General features: G+C 38.9%; 1 protein-coding gene across 1 annotated transcript in view; it reads left to right on the forward strand.

The window, feature by feature from the left end:
• Positions 1–9,443: 9,443 nt before the first annotated feature.
• Positions 9,444–20,059, forward strand: part of nos1apa (nitric oxide synthase 1 (neuronal) adaptor protein a) — a 96,231-nt gene continuing 85,615 nt past the window's right edge. The window contains 2 exon segments of the mRNA XM_079627297.1: positions 9,444–10,069; positions 10,312–10,383. Of these exon segments, the coding sequence (XP_079483423.1) occupies positions 9,965–10,069; positions 10,312–10,383 (177 nt within the window). The 5' untranslated portion in view covers positions 9,444–9,964.

The raw sequence follows: 20,059 nt of genomic DNA on the forward strand, positions 1-20,059 counted from the left end.
CTATCTCACTGTGTCAAATTTATGAACAAACAGAACATCACACCAGGGTATTGTCATCGTCGCATGCTCCTCCTAGTGTTGACAGTCTGCAGTACAAATGTGGGAGGAAGCAGAGATTTGAGCCACGACAGAGGGCACAGACAGGGAGAAATGAACAGCCTATTGTCAACTGTAATAATTGTGGTGGCAGCCATGATGCCAAGAGAGAAAGTTGTCCAGCTTCTGGTCAACAATGCCATGCATGTAAAAAATGGAACCACTATAAGAAATGCTGCAGGTCAGTGCAGAGATACTCTAGGATGCAAAGCTCCAGGGAGTCTGTCCATCACCTCGAACTGAACCAGGCCACGGGCAGCACTGTTGAAGATGACTCATTCTGTATTGATGGAATAACACCAGTTGTCGTGGACACAATAGACTCAAATGTACATGAGAAAAATGTAGCGTTCGCCACTGTGCACATCAATGGCAAAGCTGTGGAGATGAAAGTCGACACAGGTGGACAGTGCAACGTTCTATCCTATGATGCTTTTAAACATGTGGAGAGCAGGGAACCGATTGACCGCTCAATAATTACCAACCTTGTCGCATATGGAGGAAACATGATCAGCACTTTGGGCTCAGTCGTCCTACAATGTCAGCTTGCAGGTCAGCAATACAAACTACAATTCCACATTGTGGAGAGGAATGTCCAGCCACTACTAGGCCTACTAGCAAGCCTACGCATGAAGCTAGTGACACTGAGCAAAGATGTTCACCAACTCAGCGTGAACACAGATATCAACATGCCACACAAGATCTTCACAGAGTATGCAGATCTATTCAAGGATGAACTTGGCAAGCTACCGGTGACATATTCTATGAAAATAGACCCCGACGTGCAGCCCGTCGTCCGCCCAACACGCCGCATCCCTGTAGCCATGCAGGACAGAGTGAAAGCGGAGCTAGAGAGAATGGCAGACCTGGGTGTCATCACTCCAGTGTCAGAGCCAACTGAATGGGTGTCATCTATGGTAGCAACAAACAAGAAGCATACAAAGGACATAAGGATCTGCATAGACCCCAAAGATCTAAACACAGCTTTAAAGCGCCCCCATCATCCGATGCGCACGGTTGAGGAGGTTGCAGCACAAATGGCCAATGCAACACTGTTTTCAGTACTGGACGCCAAAAGCTCATTTTGGCAGATATCCCTGGACAGTAAGTCATCTCTGTTGACCACATTTAGCACACCTTTTGGACGCTACAGGTTCCTAAGAATGCCGTTCGGAATAAACTCAGCCAGCGAAGTATTCCAGCGCACAATGGAACAGATATTCGCGGGGTACCCCTGTGCCATCATTGTCGACGACATAATCGTCGGAGGCCGCACGGAAGCGGAGCACGATGCAAACCTAAGGAGAGTGCTCGACCGTGCGCGCAAAGTCAATCTGAGACTCAACCCCCTCAAGTGCAAGTTCCGGCTGACAGAGGTAACCTATGTCGGTCATGTGTTCACCAGCGAAGGCCTGAAAGCAGATCCCGATAAGACCACTGCAATCACTGAAATGCCTGTTCCCGGAGATGTGACAGCTCTACAACGATTTCTAGGCATGGTAAATTACCTGGGAAAGTTTGTACCAAACCTGAGTGAGTTAACTGCCCCTCTCAATCAGCTGACACGCAAAGACACAGCGTGGTGCTGGCTGAAGCAACACCAAGATGCATACGACACATTGAGAAAATGCATCTCCAGTCCGCCTGTCCTGTCATACTACGATGTTGACCAACCAGTCACACTCACGTGTGACGCTTCCCAACACGGACTGGGAGCAGCATGTTTACAAGGGGGCAGACCAATAGCCTACGCATCAAGGACAATGACTGAGACCGAGACACGCTATGCCCAAATCGAGAAAGAACTACTGGCAGTTGTGTTTGCGTGTTCGCGTTTCAATGACTATATATACGGGAAGCCTGTCACCATAGAGACCGATCATCAACCTCTGATCACCATCATCAGAAAGCCCATCTTCTCAGCGCCTGCACGACTGCAACGCATGATGCTGCAGCTCCAAAAATACAACATCGACCTGGTCTACAAAAAAGGTAAACACATGTACCTGGCCGATACCCTGTCACGCGCACCTAGAGCGTCCACACTTCAACATGTAAACGAGCTGAACGACTTTGAGGTCATGTCAGTCAGCCGAGTCTCATCCAGCCGCTTAGATGAACTGAAGAGGCACACAGCAGAAGACGGACTACTGCAAACCCTCTCCTCTGTCATCAAACACGGATGGCCCGTCAAACAGCATAACGCTCCACCATCCATCAGTTCTTTTTTTCCATTCAGAGATGAGCTCACCATCGAGGAGGGCGTCGTCATGAAAGGTCACAGACTTGTCGTTCCCCAGTCACTGCAGAAAGCGTACACAGTCATCGTGCACAGAGGACATCCAGGAGCGGAGTCCACCAAACGCAGAGCCCGGGACATAGTGTTCTGGCCTACTATGAGCAGTGACATTGACAGAGCAGTACTCTCATGCTCTGTTTGCAACAGTCAGAAGCCCCATCAGCAGAGAGAACCACTACAGTCACACCCAGTTCCGGACCTACCATGGTCTACAGTAGCAACTGACATCTTCGAATGGGATGGCAAGCATTTTCAGGTGCTTGTAGACTCATACTCCAACTGGTATGAGATTGACCTTCTCAAGGACATCACTTCTACAACAGTCCTCACAAAACTGAAAAGACACTTTTCCGTGCATGGCTCCCCACATCTCCTCATCTCAGATAATGCCAGACAGTACACTAGCCAGAAATTCAGAGATTTTGCTGCACAGTGGGACTTCAGGCATGTAACCAGCAGTCCTGAGTTCCCACAGTGCAACGGCTTGGCTGAAAGAGCAGTGCAAAGTGCCAAGCAACTGATGGAGAAGTCGAAAAGGGATGGTACTGACGTGTTCCTCAACCTTTTAAACATGAGGAATATCCCTCGTGATGCACAGCTTGGCTCACCTGCACAAAGACTAATGTCAAGGCAGACCCGTACTACCCTCCCAGTCAGCAGACAGTTATTGCAGCCAGCATCGCTCAACACCCAACAAGTCACAGCCCAGCTCCAGAAGAAGAGGCTCTCCCAGAAGCTGAGCTATGACAAGTCCAGTCGTCCTCTTCAACCACTGCTGGAAGGCGAAGTGGTCCGGATGCAGACCCCCCGGGGGTATGATCGATTGGGCACAGTAGGAAAGATCTGTGAGGAGCCGCGGTCTTACATCATCCAGTCTGGAGGCAAAGACTACAGGAGAAACCGCAGACACCTTCTGCCTGTCACCGAGCGATCTCCAAATCAGCCTGACTCCGTCTACCTACAGCCCTTAAACCCAGCTGCCGGTGAAACGCCTCCCATCTACGGGGAGGAACAACGGGATCCCGCGAACATTGTACCACCGCCAGTCCAGGTACCCGTAGCTACTTCGCCTGCCCACGTTGGTAAGAGCCCCTACACAACACGTTTTGGTCGTACAGTCAGACCAAACCCCAAATACAAAGACTGAATATTGGACTATGAATGGACCACTTAATGTTCGGTACGACAACATTGTACTAAAAAAAAAAAAAAAAAAAAAGTAATACCTTCTTTGGATACATTGTTTATTATGTCCACGTTCCAGTCAGTTTAAACATTGAAGTTCTTATGTTCAAATTGAATATGGTTATACGTTGTTGATGATATTATAAGCTAAAGAAAGGGGATGTAGAGCATTCACCCAATGCTCGCTGGCAGTTTAATGTGCCCCGGCAGCCACCGTACTTGTGAGATATGGCGCCTGCGCAGGAGTGGTGGTGTTGGATACGAGGCTAGGCTACCTGATACAGGAGTTGTATGATGAGACTAATAAACAGAGTTCGGTTTATAAAGTATTCCCTCTGCCTGCTCATTTTACAGTGACCAAAAGCGATGACATTTTATATCAAGGTCAACATGTCAAAATTTGATGGCTGAATATGGTTTATTACGGAGGGAAATTAGCCTTGATATGTCAAACCATAGATTAATTACTGTTATTGTGGTGTTTGACATTCCTGTTATAAAAACCTGTTCAACCACCTTTGCTTTGAGCGTGACTAATTTTTTGGAATTTGCTTTTCCAGTTGCTTTCTTGCACTGCTCTGCCCCTCTGTGGTTTATTATTGTATTGGATTAATGCTAGAAATGACTTCATATGTTGTTTTAAAGATCTTGAATTATAATTTATTTTAATATTAGTAAGTTTTTATTTTTATATTTAAGCAGAATTAATGCGGTTGGCACTGTTTTAGTGTTGTCAGAACCAGTACATATTATATCAGTGGCCTATATAAAAATGTTACTTTATCCTTGTAAAAACAACCTTCTGAGGAGGCAGCAGGCATGAACAAACAAATATGTCCTCGGCTGCTTTGCTCTTTGTGCAAGAGTGTTTACAGTCCTTGTGTTTGGGCTGTTTCTGCAGCTCCCGTGCCCCATATCCCTAGGGAGCCTTTATTATGATTTCAGATTAAGCATTTAAACATCCAGGCAACAAGAGGCATCTTAACTGCTGACCTTTTAAACACCCACTGTCTTGGCTACACAGAATCAATTTTCATTGATATCATAAAGTGCACAGTAACTTTCCCAGTTGTTTTGTGAATGTAGCGCATATTGTTGTCCCAATCATTACATCTTTTACATAAATTACATGTCATTCATTACATATATTTTCAGCCACAATTAAGGAGTTCATGTAGTTCAAGTCCAGACTCAACCAAAGTTGTACGAAAAGGTAAGTGTGCCTATTACATCATCCGGGTTCTTTTTTGCCTGCTCTTTTATGAGTACTGCGGATTCACACCTCTTTTTGTCACATTTTTTTCCCCCGCCTACTACAGAGATGGGCAACGCCAGTCCTGGAGTGCCGCAGAGTCCGGAAATTTAAAAATGCTGTCTTCTGAGGATGCTTTATGAGATACCTTCATCTGATGGATTTCTGAAAGCAGCATAGATGTATCCTTCGCTGCCTTTGATATCCCACAATCCTGTGCTTTCCATTCTGTGACAGTTGAGCTAGAAAAATAAAGATGGCATCTGAAAGTTCCGGTTGCTGGTCAGTTTGTGTGTACGTAAATGGAGGTTTTTACCAACGTTTTCCACTTCTGATATTATTTCTAGCAAGAAATGACTATTGTAGTAATTAAATATTTGCTTATCACCAAAGCTCGCTCTATTTTGCCGTAGATCAATAACAGTTACGCTGCCTCACAAGTCGGTTCGAAATCAGTTTTGTGAGGTACTTCGTGTGCAAACGCTGCCTACAAAGTCATTGCCTAAGGCAGCGAGGCAACAAGTCAGCTGCCTTAATTTTTCGGATGCAAAGCCACTTAAGACAAGCCTGCATGGTAAGCACACAAAAAAATGTAACACCTGCTAACGCTGTGGTACGCAGGGAATGAGACCAGAGCCTGTTAATGGATGTCAATGGAGGAGACGCTTGATTACTTTTGTGGGAAAATGTCTTCTTATTTAATGAATCGACAGCCCAAACATTTGTTTTATCTATTTATCTATTTCAAGAGTTTACACTGAAAAAAAATACAGTTTTAAAAGAGAAGTCACGGGCAATTGTGCAAATTTGCACTTAATTTGCTCTTTCAAATGCGTCCTCCGAATGCAGCCTTCAAAGAATCCAACAGATCTTTCGCATCCTACCCCAGAATTAATTGCGCACCAGTGACGACAGGATTTTTTTGAGAAATTGCCAAATTGGGTTTCAACTTACTCAAATGTCTGATAGAAACGTAAAAAATAAAAATAAACACTTTAAACCAGTTCAAATGTTGATCTTACCAAGATGTGATTTTATATAGTTTATATATTTATTATGTATCTAAATGGACCAGGGTGAACATATTTTGACAGTTTGTGAACCCTGTCTTGTTTTTAGGCATCGCCTAGCAGCTGTCACAGTTGCTAGGCGACAAGAACAATCCTCCTTAGGCTAGACCGTCCCATTTAACAGCGCTCAGTCCGACCTTTGCGGCCTTTGAAGGCGTGGCCTTTGAAGTCCGACTCCTTTGGAGGATGCAGCCTCTGCATTGGGACACAGCCTATGGTAAACAGATTGACTGCACAACTCTGAACAAAATTCAGTGATGTCAAGGCTGTAATGTGATTGGTTATCAAGGCACAGGTGATCCAAGTTAGCCGTTATGCTTTCTCCAATTGACATTCACAGCAGCGCCATCTTTGATTTTTAAAGGGAATGAAAGTGAGGCTGAGAGGGATAGACATACATCTCTTCTGTGAAAAATATATTTAGCTGGAAAAAAAATTAGCTGTGGAAAATTATAAGTGATCTAGGAGCTAAACTGCTTTTTACAGCGGATACCATCATTTTAATAAATAGTATGGAAGTAGGCTATGTGATTTAAATCCTTGCACTGTGCTCATTAACCCCTTATATTGGAATAGCCATTTAATATTTAAAACAGTAATACTAAACCTAAACTAATCTTAACAAACTATATATCATTTGAAAGCTTACAATCTCTAGTTTACATATCTGGTGACTGATTTTCAAAATAAATTACAGAGGAGCTGTAATTTATCAATTTGCAACAAGAATATTTCCATACTCCTAAGGCGTGTTCAGAACTTTATTTTGAAATAAAAAAATCATGAAAGAATGGTAGAAACCTCAGTTTGTTTTCATGCCAAGAGTTCAAAAGATAGCACCCATTCAATTATTTTAGAAACAAAGGTCTGAACATGTTTTAAATATAAAGAAAAAAAGAATAGATTCACCATTTGTGATGTGGCAGCGAGCTATAATGCACATACGTGTTCTTTTTGTGTTTCTTAGAGGTTGAATTCATTTCAAAATCTGCCAAACTTCCAATACTACTTCTGAATAGGATGTCTACTTCATAAATTGTATGAAAATTGTAAAAATAATGGTCCAGATCACTCAAACAACATATGGAAATGGAGGCGCCCTTATATAGGCAGTAATGTCAACTAGTGAAAAAGTTTGGTACTGCGCCCAAACTAAAATTTGCAATTTAAATTTTTTGCATTTTTAGAGTCCTCCAGGTTTTTAAAATATATATTTTATATAAAATATGAATCATATTTTTTTTTACATTGTACATTTTCATAAACTCAAACTTCTATAATATTTTTTTTTAATTTATTTCACATCTACAAAAATCTGCGCTTAAGGGGTTAATTAGCACAACCCACATCAATTCAACCCATAAGTGAGTTGTACTTCCCAATAACCACCAGGAGAGGGTGAAATAGGAAATTTATTCTGAAATGTATTCTGTTCTAATCTATTCTATTTATTTTAACACAGTCTTGTATTTGCTAGCAACTTAATCATTTCCATCATGCACTACCTCACAAAAACAAATATTTGTATTTCCATGCAACTGGGGGATACAGAAAAGGTGCCAGCCCAGAATGTCACTTCCTAACAACTTACATTGTGAGTCTTTTATTAAATAAACAGAGCTAAAGATAATGCTGTACGGGAAATGAGTCAGTTTCTGTCTGCACATCTCCCCAGCGCTTACCTTGTAACACCAGCACTACAACATTTTCCTTAGACGTTTCTCCTCTCTGCTTTGGATAAGGGAAACTAGAACTGCAATGCTTACATTGGCTGAGGATTCGTGAACTAGAGTTGAGCAACTATTTCACAATAATTACCAGATGAGAACCATCATATTAAGAACAAATTATTATTATTATTATAAAAGAACATAACAAAATCATACTAATTAAAGAACAGCATCTAAAGGATCACTTTATGCATCAATGAACAATCCTAATACCACAACAATATTGATGTGTTGGTCTAATCATCAATTGGTTAAATGTCATTCAATATTATGTTCATTCTATTGAAATAGCTTTTCTGGCCTCACTTGTGCTTATATAAGAACATTAATTTTAAAATCAATTAGTAACTTGACTACATGCATTCTATTTTACCACAAACAATCTGTGAAAATCAGTCCATTAGCAATAAAAACTGATGAAAGCAGAACTGCAGTATTGGTTATTCAGAACAAAGAGGAGAATTTTCAACAGCAACCTTTCCAGACTCTTCAAGGCTGGTGGTTTGGGCTTCATAAAATTGATGGCTTTTGGACCCAAGTTGGAACATTAACATTATTTACAGTTTCTTTTGCCATGTCTGCCCATCTGTTTGCAGTTGTTCAGTGTTCAGAGGTGACAGAGCCAATGTGGCACATAATGCATTTGTTACCATCTGAAGGGCAACTTCTGCTGCCAATCCACTAACTTTTCTATTAATTCTAACTTATTTTTTAATAATGTGATCTAATGTCCAATGATTAAAATGTTTTATTTAGCGTTAAAATGAACACAGGTGCTGGTAATGACCACCTTTAGATCGAAGCAATAGAAAGTTTAGTAGTGGGAGAGTACAGTAGGAATAAACAGAAATGATAAGTTTATTAATAAAAAATAACATTTAAATAAATATTTGTAATAATAGGGAGGCCCACACATCAAGGTAAGTGAGATGGATGTAATGTAGGCCTATTGTGTTTAATAGCACTTTGTGGTGAAAACAATGTACAATGTTTTTTTTTAATGATAATATTAATTATTAATAATATTAATAATTATAAAAAATATATATAATAATAATAATAATTCTCTCTTCACTGACACTTACTTTAAGTGGTAAACAAGTATGTCTATGAACCTTTGAAAACTTTATTGGGGTGAGATATTTTGTTGTGAAATGACGACTATTTTAAGTGTATTTCTTTTTAAATTGATGTTCAAAAAAATAAACATTTCAGTGAATTTCACTGTGTTTAGATCAGCATGGTTTTAAACATTGTATATTTTATGATGGATTTTTATTGTATTGGAGCATGCAAAAAAAAGTATACATAAAAGTAATTCAAAAAGTAGGCTATAAAAATAAATGGGGAAAAAGTAAAAACATTTTTTAAGTGATTATCAATAACAAAAAGAAGAAATGTAAAGGAAAGTGTCGAAGTTGAAGAAATACTAAAGTTTGAACTCTTTAAAAGGGGTTCAGAAATTACGCCAGAAAAGAAATAACATTAGTGATATTGCTTAGTTATTTGTTTCACAGACAGGGCTTAGATTAAGCCAGGATTAGGCCTTAGTTCAATAAGGACATTTAAGTCGTTTTTATAAACGTTCCTTGAGAAAAAACATTAACGGTGTGCATTTTGAGACAAAACAATGGCAGTGACATAGGATATGCCAGTGCAAGTTGCGTTCAGTTAAAACATTTCAAACATGCATTTTAGTCTGAGATAGGCTTGCCTTGTCTGTGAAAGTGGGTTTATATTTTCAAATTCTCTTGAACATTGCCAAATCGTCTCATTGAGCTATATCCACAGACTACCGAACTCTGCCACCAGGGGCCAGGCTCTGCTCTCCTTTGAACACTATTGTTGGGTGTTGAATGCGAAGCGAGGTGTTTTTCTCCTCCTCCAAACCTGAAGCCGTGTTCCAATGAAAGCAGGTGGAATTCCCCCTTTCAACCAATGGCGCTCTGCCCTCGCAACAATCCCTTCGAAAAGGATGTGTGGGCTCGGTTATGGCGCTGGCGTGAAGTTGTTGGGAACGGACAAGCCCAGGAAGCAGGATTTTGGCACTACTACACCAGCTAAAGCTTAGGGCTGCCCGCTTGAATGGGAACAAGTGAACGGATCATTCATATTTGGTCAAACGAACATATTGGGAAGCCACTTCGGCGACGTCGGATTGAAGAAGATAGTGATTTCTACAAAAGTTGCTCTGTCAAAAGCGTTCACGCATGAGAATAAAGAGTGACCTCTGGCTAAAAAAAGGCATGGATCGCAAGAGTTAGACTAAGTTCTGACTCCCCTCGAGCTGTTTGTTTTTTTCAACTCTGGAGAAGGACGTAAAACGGTCACCATGCCAGCCAAAACAAAATACAATTTAGTCGATGATGGACACGATTTGCGGATTCCTTTACATAACGAGGAAGCATTCCAACATGGGATTAATTTTGAAGCAAAGGTGAGTTTCTTTTGACACGGAGATGTTTTTCAGCTGCATGTTTTATTTACATCCTGTTGCAAATCCTGTTTCCAGTCCTAGGATATATTTAAAGTTGTTTTGCCTTTGTTTACATTCCGTATTGTCAATTTAATATAGCGCGTGACTTCTGATAACACATCTAACGTTAACGTTAGTTTTACTAAGCCCAACTTGTCGACAGGAGATCTAATAGATTTAATCTCGTTGGCTTTGATTTCCAGTATATCGGTAGTCTGGATGTGGCTCGACCCAATAGCCGTGTGGAGATTGTTGCGGCCATGAGGCGGATAAGGGTGAGTTATGGTTCCAGTTTACTTTTAATGCTTCCTAAAGTCGAGTTAGCTTACAAAGTTGACTAATGTCAGTCATTAGATGTATAACTGCCTTCTTGGTATTCCAATAAAGCGCTACGACGAAATGACTCAGCCTCTATTCCGCACGGGTGGTCTGCATGCCTCGAGCAGCAATCAAAATACAAAAGCAGGACAGATCAATGAGCAAATTGCCTACAAAATGAAAGGATGGGATATTGATAGCCCTGTCAAAGTTGCTTTGATAAACATACACCAGTCCTGTAAGTTACGTCGCCTTTGGCTACCACAGTGTTTTGGGATTTTCATGTGTGTAAACAGAGAAGGGCTCTTTGAAGTGGGGGTCTTCTGAGTAAAGCACTTAAAGGGCCAGTTTTGGCGCCCACCAATCACGGGCGATGAGAATGCAGTGGCTTCCTATGTAGATCCCACTTGATAGGCTACATAAATCTTACGTTTTGCCTTATTTTAGTTGTAAATGTGTTTAAACACATTTTCCCACTTTGAAATCTTCACAAATATGTAGGCCTAGTAGCCTAACTAATGGGGGTCTACAAGCTGTTCTCTCAGGGTCAGTGTTCGGTTCACTGCTTACACTCAGTAGGTGATCTCTGTAAGTTCACTTTACTAGGCTCAATTTGCTTATTGAAATGCCCGGCTGCAACATCTTCAACTTTAAAGAAAATATATGATGAGGATGAATGTATTATTGTTTGTAGCTCTTTGAAACCCCCACACTTTTTTTACTTTATTTGACTATATTTATTTATTAACTTAATGACAGTATGCTCTTAAGTATGAAAATCTGTATTAAATATTGTATATTCTCTTTAACCACCTACAAAAATAGAGGTAAAAATAGTATTGAATGAATACGTTTTTCTCCCCTACCCCCACGTCTTATCTTCAAGGCAGCCTGTTGTTGTCAGTTAGCTGTATTAATGGCAGGTTCTCAAACATCCACTACTGTATTGTTGTGAGGGAGGTTTTACCTGAACATACTTCCTTTTCCTGGTATACTTTGCATTCTATGGCCCAGATTTCTCTATTAAAGTGAAACTTATTTCAGGGAAGTGTGATAAGAGGTGGTTGGAATGTAAACCATTGTAAGGCATAGTTTGTTTTTGCAACATCCTGGTTTCCAGCATGGCAGCAGACACCAGGTGTAAATGATCCTATTAACCTTTTCAGTGCGCTGGACCCCCTGCAATGGTCTACTGGCTAAGGGACAACCATGACAAACATGCTTTTACAGCTGGGGAATATTGTTGCACAAAAACCAGTCATCCTGTAGTGGTTAAGTATTTTTAAGTTCAAGCAGTGACAGCATTGTTTGAGCTTGCAGTAGACTGCCCTATAAAGACAATGCATACCGTAACTTACACAACCCTGATTCTGAGAAATGTTTCTAATTGATTTCTTATAAATGTTAACACTTTTCTATAAATGTGAGCACATAGCCAATCCTTTCCTTCACAGGATGGATTTTGCTAACTGTTGATTACTTAAAATGTATAGTTAGTGCATTTTGTTGTTGCACTGTGGAATATTGTGAGTGATAATTACTTATCAGACCATGCATAAATATTTTGCTTACAAAACATTGCATTTTGAGGGGAAATTGTATGCAATAATGCTGACAAAGGATCCTACTTGTTTGATTTTAAGTCCCATTCACCGTCATTTATTTGGCAAGCAGTTTGGCAAGCAGCTTCTCTGTTTTGTTACTGTCTATTGTTTATTGCTCACTGTATGTTGCTATTGTTTACTTTAACAAAATGCACACCATGGCATATGATTCGTTCCAACATAGGACATTTCCATTATTCCAAGGAGTCATGTAAACATCTACAGAATGCATTATTGCAGTTTGCAACTTTAGATTGGTCATTTCAATCAATGTGAAAGTAGTTCAATGTTTCAGTATAGCCTAGTGCTTTCTGTTCTGTAGTATTTCACTTTGTATGATCGTATGATGCTGTGTTTATGAAGGAAAGGAGAACATTTCAATGGCTGTCGGAAATAATTTCCGTTTAATCTGCCTTTGATCTTAATTGCCATCACCCTGATAAAGGAACTTGGGTTGAAGAGATCTGGTGAATATATTGGTTTCACTGAAATCAGATAATGTAGGAGTGGAAATATTGAGGTGAGATCAGGTGCCTCAGACATTTTAGTCAATAGTTATGTTAAAAAAAAAAAAATCAGATGCTGTATTTGTGCAGGAAGAGGTGAACGTTGGGGAATTAAAAGCTTGAAGCCTATAATCATTGGTCATTTTCACCACACCCAGATTCAGTTTACCCAGTATAATGAGCTGGAGTCTGAAGTGTTTATAGGCTGTTGTAATGCTTTATTTGGTGCAAAAAAATGTTTGTTAAACACCAAATAATAGATATAAAAGTGTAAACGAATGTCTAGATCTCCTATAAAAGATGATCTTGTTCCATTCACTGTCTGAACAACTGTTAAGTATTGTAGTCGTGGTTGATTGCACTGTCAGTTTCTTAAGCTTTACTTTATTTCCCCATGATCTCTCCTAATTAGCCTTTTTTTTATATTATTGAGCATCACAATATATGGCATCAAATTCACTTAAGCCTCAAGCCTTCCTTGACTTCAAGCCTTTTTAGTGTCAAGCATCAGTCGTGGTTTGTTTGACGCAAATGTGTGACACAAACCCTTACGTGACAAGTGGACTAAATTATGGGCCTACCTTAATGTTTACTCTAGCTTCACTGATTTACGAGATACCTAGGCTAGCAGACACCTTGTATGCAAGAACCTGCTCGTGGCATTATTTTTGTGGAGATGATTAGCATTGAGTAGATGTTTGCTGTCAGATTTGGAAAGGGGGAAATTTACAGTCTTGCAGTCCTCTTGTAAAAGCTTTTAGACTCTTTTGCATAGCCCAGCACACTTTGCTCTTACTGCGGTGTCTAAAATTTATTGCATTATATATTGTTAGCTTTAAGATGGTCAAACCTCACTCTTTGGAAAAAAATTGATGACCTGCACTTTAAAACGGCAACCTTAATGAACTGACTGATTAAGTGATGTCGGAAATTAATTCCTTAATATCGAGGTCTCTCCTCTAACACTGTGGAAGTGGAAATGTTGACAACTAACTTTATAGTTATTGAATATAATTTTTAGGAATTTTCTTCCTTTTTAGGAATTGATTCAAGCTAAAATTAGGTGATATTTCCTGGTTGTGATTCACTGCTGTTGTAACTGGTGGATTGATTCCAGCCCCAACTGAACCCTGTCTGAAAAATGAATAGCCTTATGTTCTATTAAATACGTTCTCTGCATCCGAATGTGCATCCCCTTTCCCCTTGATGTGATGAAAGTATGGTTCACAACGGATTTCTATTCTACAGAGGTTAGGAAGAGGGTAGGGGCAACATTTGGGACAGGGAACCTCTGAAGTTGTCACTGAATAGATGTTTTTTCTGTTTTTCTTTTAGCTATGTTGAATGAAAGCAGAAAGGTCAGGAAGAGTGTTCTAATGCTCCTTATTGATTCTCTCTTTCTGTCCATTCATCAAACCCGTTTGGACCTAACACTTAGTTTAAACTAACCCATTGGTTCATGTGTAACTTTGTTGTTTGAGTTTAAAGTCGTGATGGAACAGAAGTAGCGACATATCTTTTGTTCAGTATTGTGACATACATTTGAGTGTAACGGATTATCAGAAAGAAAACAAAAAGTAGAGTGGGGAGTTGGTTCTTTTTATCGGTTATTGCTTGGATTTTTAGATGTGGGTTCAAAAAGTGGAACCAGATGAATGTGCACTTGATGTCCCTCATACTTCACAAGAGAGAAGTCTGTCCATTTCAAGGTCAAAAAGGTCACAGATGAATTGTTTACATTAATCTATAATATGCATTTAGAAAGTAGATGGGGTGAATTATAAGGAGGGGGGGGGGGTCTTTTTTGTTACAACAGGTGAGTTTTTGCACATTTTCCTTTCTTTTAATCAAATGGATAAAAATGGATATCCTCACTATTCACTTTTTTTCATCTGTATTAAACTGGATGACATTTGACAGTGTCATACAACATCCAGCCGTAAGAAAGGCTTTTGGCCAGGATCCATTCTGTTGACGTGCCTCATTTTGTCTCCAAAGAGCCTCTTTAGATTTAGAAAAGCTCTCTATCCCCTCAAGAACTGAACATCCTCTGTGTAACATTGACTAGCGTCAGAACAACAAAGCCATAGGATACTCGAGCCCGTCCCCTTCTTAACCATAGTAACGGAGAACAGTAAATTGACTCATAACTCTCCTCCTTTCTCCTTGGAGTGTCTTTGCCTTGCGATCTGTTATACGGGTGGTTTTCACCCCCATCAAGCACAGAGCAAAATTTCATCTTAAAAACATGTTTTGTGTGTGCACATGTTTTTTTTCTTTTTCTTTTAAATATACCTCCTTTTCGGAGACCTTTCATTGTAACAAATGAATATTCTGGCCTAATTTGATCCTCCTTTTTAATTAACGTCTCCAGTGGCTCAGAGGTATAACTCATTCCTTGTGATTTTTCTTCTCTTTTTTTTTCTTTTTTTTCTGTGAGGGTAAAAAAAAGTCATTAAGCATCTCTGAGAAAAATCCAGCCACCCGGTTCTGTTGCATATTGAATTTTCTCTTCTTCTTTTTTTAAAGCCAGGGCAAGCATGATTAATAATGTCCTTGATGCTAAAAAATCACTTGATAAATTAAAAAGATTCAAGAAAACACCTCCATTTGATGCGGTTTATTCAAGTTTAATGCCCCTGGCGCATCTGTAATCCATCAATAAACACTACAACTATTGATCTGTGGCTCTTTTTTTTCCCATTTTAATACTAAAATGAGTTCCAAACTCAAAAAATTCAAACTCAGTTTTTACATTTTGCATAAAATCGTTCAACATAAATGATGTCCCGCCTGCACAATGAAGACTCTTCTTTTTGGAGTGGTTCAGTCACTGTGAATGTCTTTAGACTGTGATTTAGTGCTTCTCTCTCCCTTTCTCTTTACAGCTTTCATTCTAGTGTTGTTTAACCCACTTCACCCTGGGGTGATTTACTGTCTTTTGTTTATTTGAATCTTTAGCTCGAGCATGGAGCTTTGGTTTCTGATTGAAGACATGGGTTGCCTCATCAGGACGTTAGAGCTGCCATTTTTTAGATTGATAGAAAAAATATGAGCAGTTATATTACCATAATTGTGAGATTTCAGTGTCAAAACATTTTTATGGCCTATTTAACCTCTGTTGATTTGAAGGCCCTCTGTTTTCCAACACAAAGCCCCTCACCATAACCCTTGGTGCAGTTTTTTTATAGCCTATCTTTAGCTTTTTACTTCTGGCGACTGCATTTAAGCTTCAAAAGTTGTTCATCTGTGATCATTATCTTGATGGACAAAATGGGCAAGTATCATAAACTTGTTTATGAATTTAAACAAGTCAGTAAGGTTTGCAGTATTAGTGCATTTTTTTATAGAGATTTACCTTACCTTTATAAATAGACAGATCTCTTGTTCGCTCTAGTGAACGACAAGATCCAAAGTGATTACAAAACTACTGTTCAAGTATAAAAGTGGCAGGATGTTCAAGTATGAAACTAATCAATTACCAATAACTGCAGCTCTAGCTATGTCTGCTTATTGCAACGGCTCAAACCGTGGAATGGATGGAGAGTCATTCAAATTCAGAGAAAGAAAAATAAAACATTTTCAGATATACAGTGATTTTCCAGAATTAAATATTTATGCTCTTCACATTAAAGCATGATAATCCTTTATTTTATTTAAACCATAGGCCTAGTTGGGAAAATTCATGCAAAGGGGGAAAAAACAGAAGAAGATCATGTTCAGAAAGTTATTTTGCACATTAAAACAAGTTAATAAAGTTTTTGATTTATTCATATGGGCTACAAAAAAATAATGTTGGATTTACCTTTTGTTGCTGTCAGATGATCTATCTTACATTGTTGTGTCGGCTCAAACCGTGGCATGTAGACTGATAGTCATGCAAATAAATAAGTAAAAGAACATGTTTAGAGAGTGATTTCCAAAATAAGACACTTTTTTCAGCTTTTTGATGCATTCATATACAAAACATTCAGATTTGTCTTGCCTTTTATTCCTGTCACATGGTGTTTTCCAGTTTAACATTCTGACTGAATTATTTACGCACTGTTTTTAACCAGTTGATGAAAAATAAGCTAATGTGAGTTGAGTTCTAAAAATAAACAGTTTGGATAAATTATCTAGAATTATTCACAGAGCACCTATAATCATTTATAGGTTTGACCTTTTTAAAAAATGTTTTAAAGGCTGAAATGTGAGGTTTACAATTGTATACACCTTTTTTTTTAATCATAACTTAATTTGAACGTAGTATGCTCATGTTAGTGTCAGGTTTTGTAAGGGAAGGATGAGGCGAGGACTCCAATGCAGAGTTTTAACGGGCTTCTTTATTAAGTATAAAATAAAACAAAAACTATACTATGGGGGAAAACATGACCAACAGCTGGTCAGGGATGGAACATGCAAAGCACACATGCAACACAGCATGGGAACATTCAGCCCGATCTCATGAAAGTGCGTGTCTACTCTATACCACAAATGTTATTTCTCGTGCCATTTATACGCCAAAAATAGTTTTTGCGTGCATGATACAAAGTTTTCACGTGCATATGATACTCACTTTATGGCGTGTAATACGCACGCACTCATATATACTACTACAGACCTACATACCTCCACACTCACTCCGTTCATCATCAGCAGGATTACAATGGGAGCAAGGGCCTGCTCCCATGCTGCACCAAAACTGTGTAGCTCTCTTCCCCCTTCATATTCGTGCCATAGTCTCCATTTCACAGTTCAAAACCACTCTCAAAACACATCTTTTCAAGTCAGCCTATAAACTTTAACCTTTAAGCAGGACTGAGAATAAATAGGAGAGGGTAACAACTGGAGAGCAGGTGGGGCAAATAAACCAATAATCAGGTAACAAGAAGGGTGGTAAGACAATATAGACATCCGAGCACATAAACAAACAAAACAGAGCCATGTGCTCACACAAAACATGACACAACACACAGCCAATCAGAGCTCTCACAGACTGCGTGTCCGCACAAAACACGACCACACGAGCCAGTGCTATGGAAAGGAGGACTTTTCCTTTCATTTATTGCATTTCTCCCTATATCTGTCATGGCAACCTGACATTTTTTATTCATGTCCTCATTGTCCTGGTTTTATATGAGTAGACTGAAGCTTTTAATGTGGAATGATTAAACTAAGGCAATTGATTTGATGGTTGTTCATCAGCTGAGTAACGATCCCCATTATAGTTAATGTGGAGTGTTGCAGTGCTGGGATTGACATGCAGTTTATGCTGAAGTAGACTTATGGAGCTGTGGGCTCGTTGGGGAAATTCAAAATGAGCTTTTTGCTTAATTTAACCTTGAAAGGGTTGACAAGCATCTGTTATAGTACCAAAACATAATCTCATGTTTAAGACACCAGCAGTTTTGATGCACCTATTTTGTTTTCCGTAAAGTCGTCAAAAATAAGAATGATACACAAGTATATAAGTATATAGATATATGTAGTTAGTAACAAAAACAATCTGTTATATATTTAATATTATTCCAAGTACCACCTTGTACTTTCTGGTCCAACTCATTCAATTAAAAGTAAAATAAATATATAATAAAATGTATTTATGATAACATTTAAGATCACTCAAACAGTACTTTATCAAGACTGTAATAAGTTGTATTTATAACTTTTGATATTCATAAGTTCATATGCATGTGCTCCTGGACTAGATAAGCCTTGAATCCACTTATGATTTCAGACATTAAATAAACTTGTCATAAGTACTTTTAAGTATTAATTAATTATAGATAAATTGGTTTGAAATTATCTTCTGTTCTTCATTCAGTTTTTGTTGCTACCTAAGTCTACATTACATTTTAAAGGGATAGTTCTCTCAAAACATATAACATTTTATTTTACTCACCATATTCCAAACTGGTATGACTTTCTTCTGTGAATCACGAAAAGAGATTCTTTAAAAAAAATTGGTTACCAAACTTTCAACGTAAGGCCAAAAATTAAATAAATGCCTCAAAATATATTCTGTTTTCCACAGAAGTTAGCCTATACAGTTTTGGAACTTCATTAGGGTAAGCTAATTCATTTTGGTTATGAGCTGTCCCTTTAAAAATGTCACATTGATCTAAAATAAAACTTTAATTAGCCCTAAATAATAAACTTGGAAGTCAATTGAAGCCAGAGTAGCAGCATGAACACCCTTTGTGTTTGAGCAGGTAATGACATTGGCAGATGCTCTGTGATTTACCACTGGTGGCATGAAACCAGCATCCATTCACGCTGCCCAGCCCCCAAACCATACGCTCATACAGCGCTCGCAGAGAACTGGAGTGTGTGTGAGCCATGGCAGGAAAGCGAGACGGGAGAAAGGAAGTTAAAGAACAATGAGACCAACCTCACTGAGATGAGGGATGGTGTGTACATGTACCTACACCAGTGGCCTGGGATGTTTATATCAGTGCTTTGGCCAAAACATCAGGCCTGTCAGGAAGGAAGGAAGGGGATCCGCAGTTGGTCCACGCTTTGCTTGTGTATAGTTCCACCAACAATAGTGACTTAAGTACCATTTACTGTACTAAAGACAGTGGTTTGGTTGATGTACAAAAGATCATAATGTTGATAGTTACCATTTGGAATTATTGAGCTATATCACTTCTATTTTAACCTCTTCATCTGTATCCATAACTTGCATTCCAGAAAAGTCTAAAGGCAGTGTCTTTATTCCCAGTTATATACTGAGACTGTACCGAGTGCTCACCGAAGCTGAAACAATTTGCCCTCTCAGAGTAATTGGTTGAAATGAGGGATTACTGCCCTGCCAGAACTTATTGCATGTCATCTGGGCAGGTAGACAGCCTTGCTGACCCCTCAGGGCATGTGTCTGCATTTAAGCGTCTCAATCGGCATGGAAATTACAGGCGCCTCTGCCAGTTCAGGAAATAATGCGACCTATACATTTTAATAATGAGAAGCTCCTCAGTTCTGTGACTCTCTGAGGGCCAGTGGTTAGCCAGTAATTGGTGTCATTTGCACAGCCTTAAATATGAAAATATTATCATCATTTACTCCCCTTCATGCAATTTTTATTTTATATATAATTTTTGTATTTTATTCCTGTGTTTTCAAAGCTGGATTTTCTGCATTGATCAGTCTTCAGTGTCACATGATTCTTTAGAAATCATTCTAATATGCTGATTTGCTGCTCAGGACACATTTTGTCTTCAGTGTTTACAACAGTTATGCTGCTTAATATTTTTGTGAAAACAGTGGTACATTTCTTCAGGATTCTTTGATGACAATGGAAAGTTCTATACATTTTTGTAACAATGCATAGAACAAGTCTACTGTGTCACTTTTAATTAATTTCAAGCATCCTTGCTGAATGATTTAAAAGTATTAGTAAGTATTAATAAAAGTATTAATTTCTTTAAAAAAATCGTATTGATCCCAAATTCTTAATTTCAGTAAGGTTCCTGACAGAACAAAAAAAAACAGGAAAGTAGTTCATAATATGACTTTGATGGCTTTGAATAAAGCACACAAGT

This window comes from Phoxinus phoxinus, assembly GCF_949152265.1.
Source record: "Phoxinus phoxinus genome assembly, chromosome: 11".
In the NCBI taxonomy this organism is placed as follows: domain Eukaryota; kingdom Metazoa; phylum Chordata; class Actinopteri; order Cypriniformes; family Leuciscidae; genus Phoxinus; species Phoxinus phoxinus.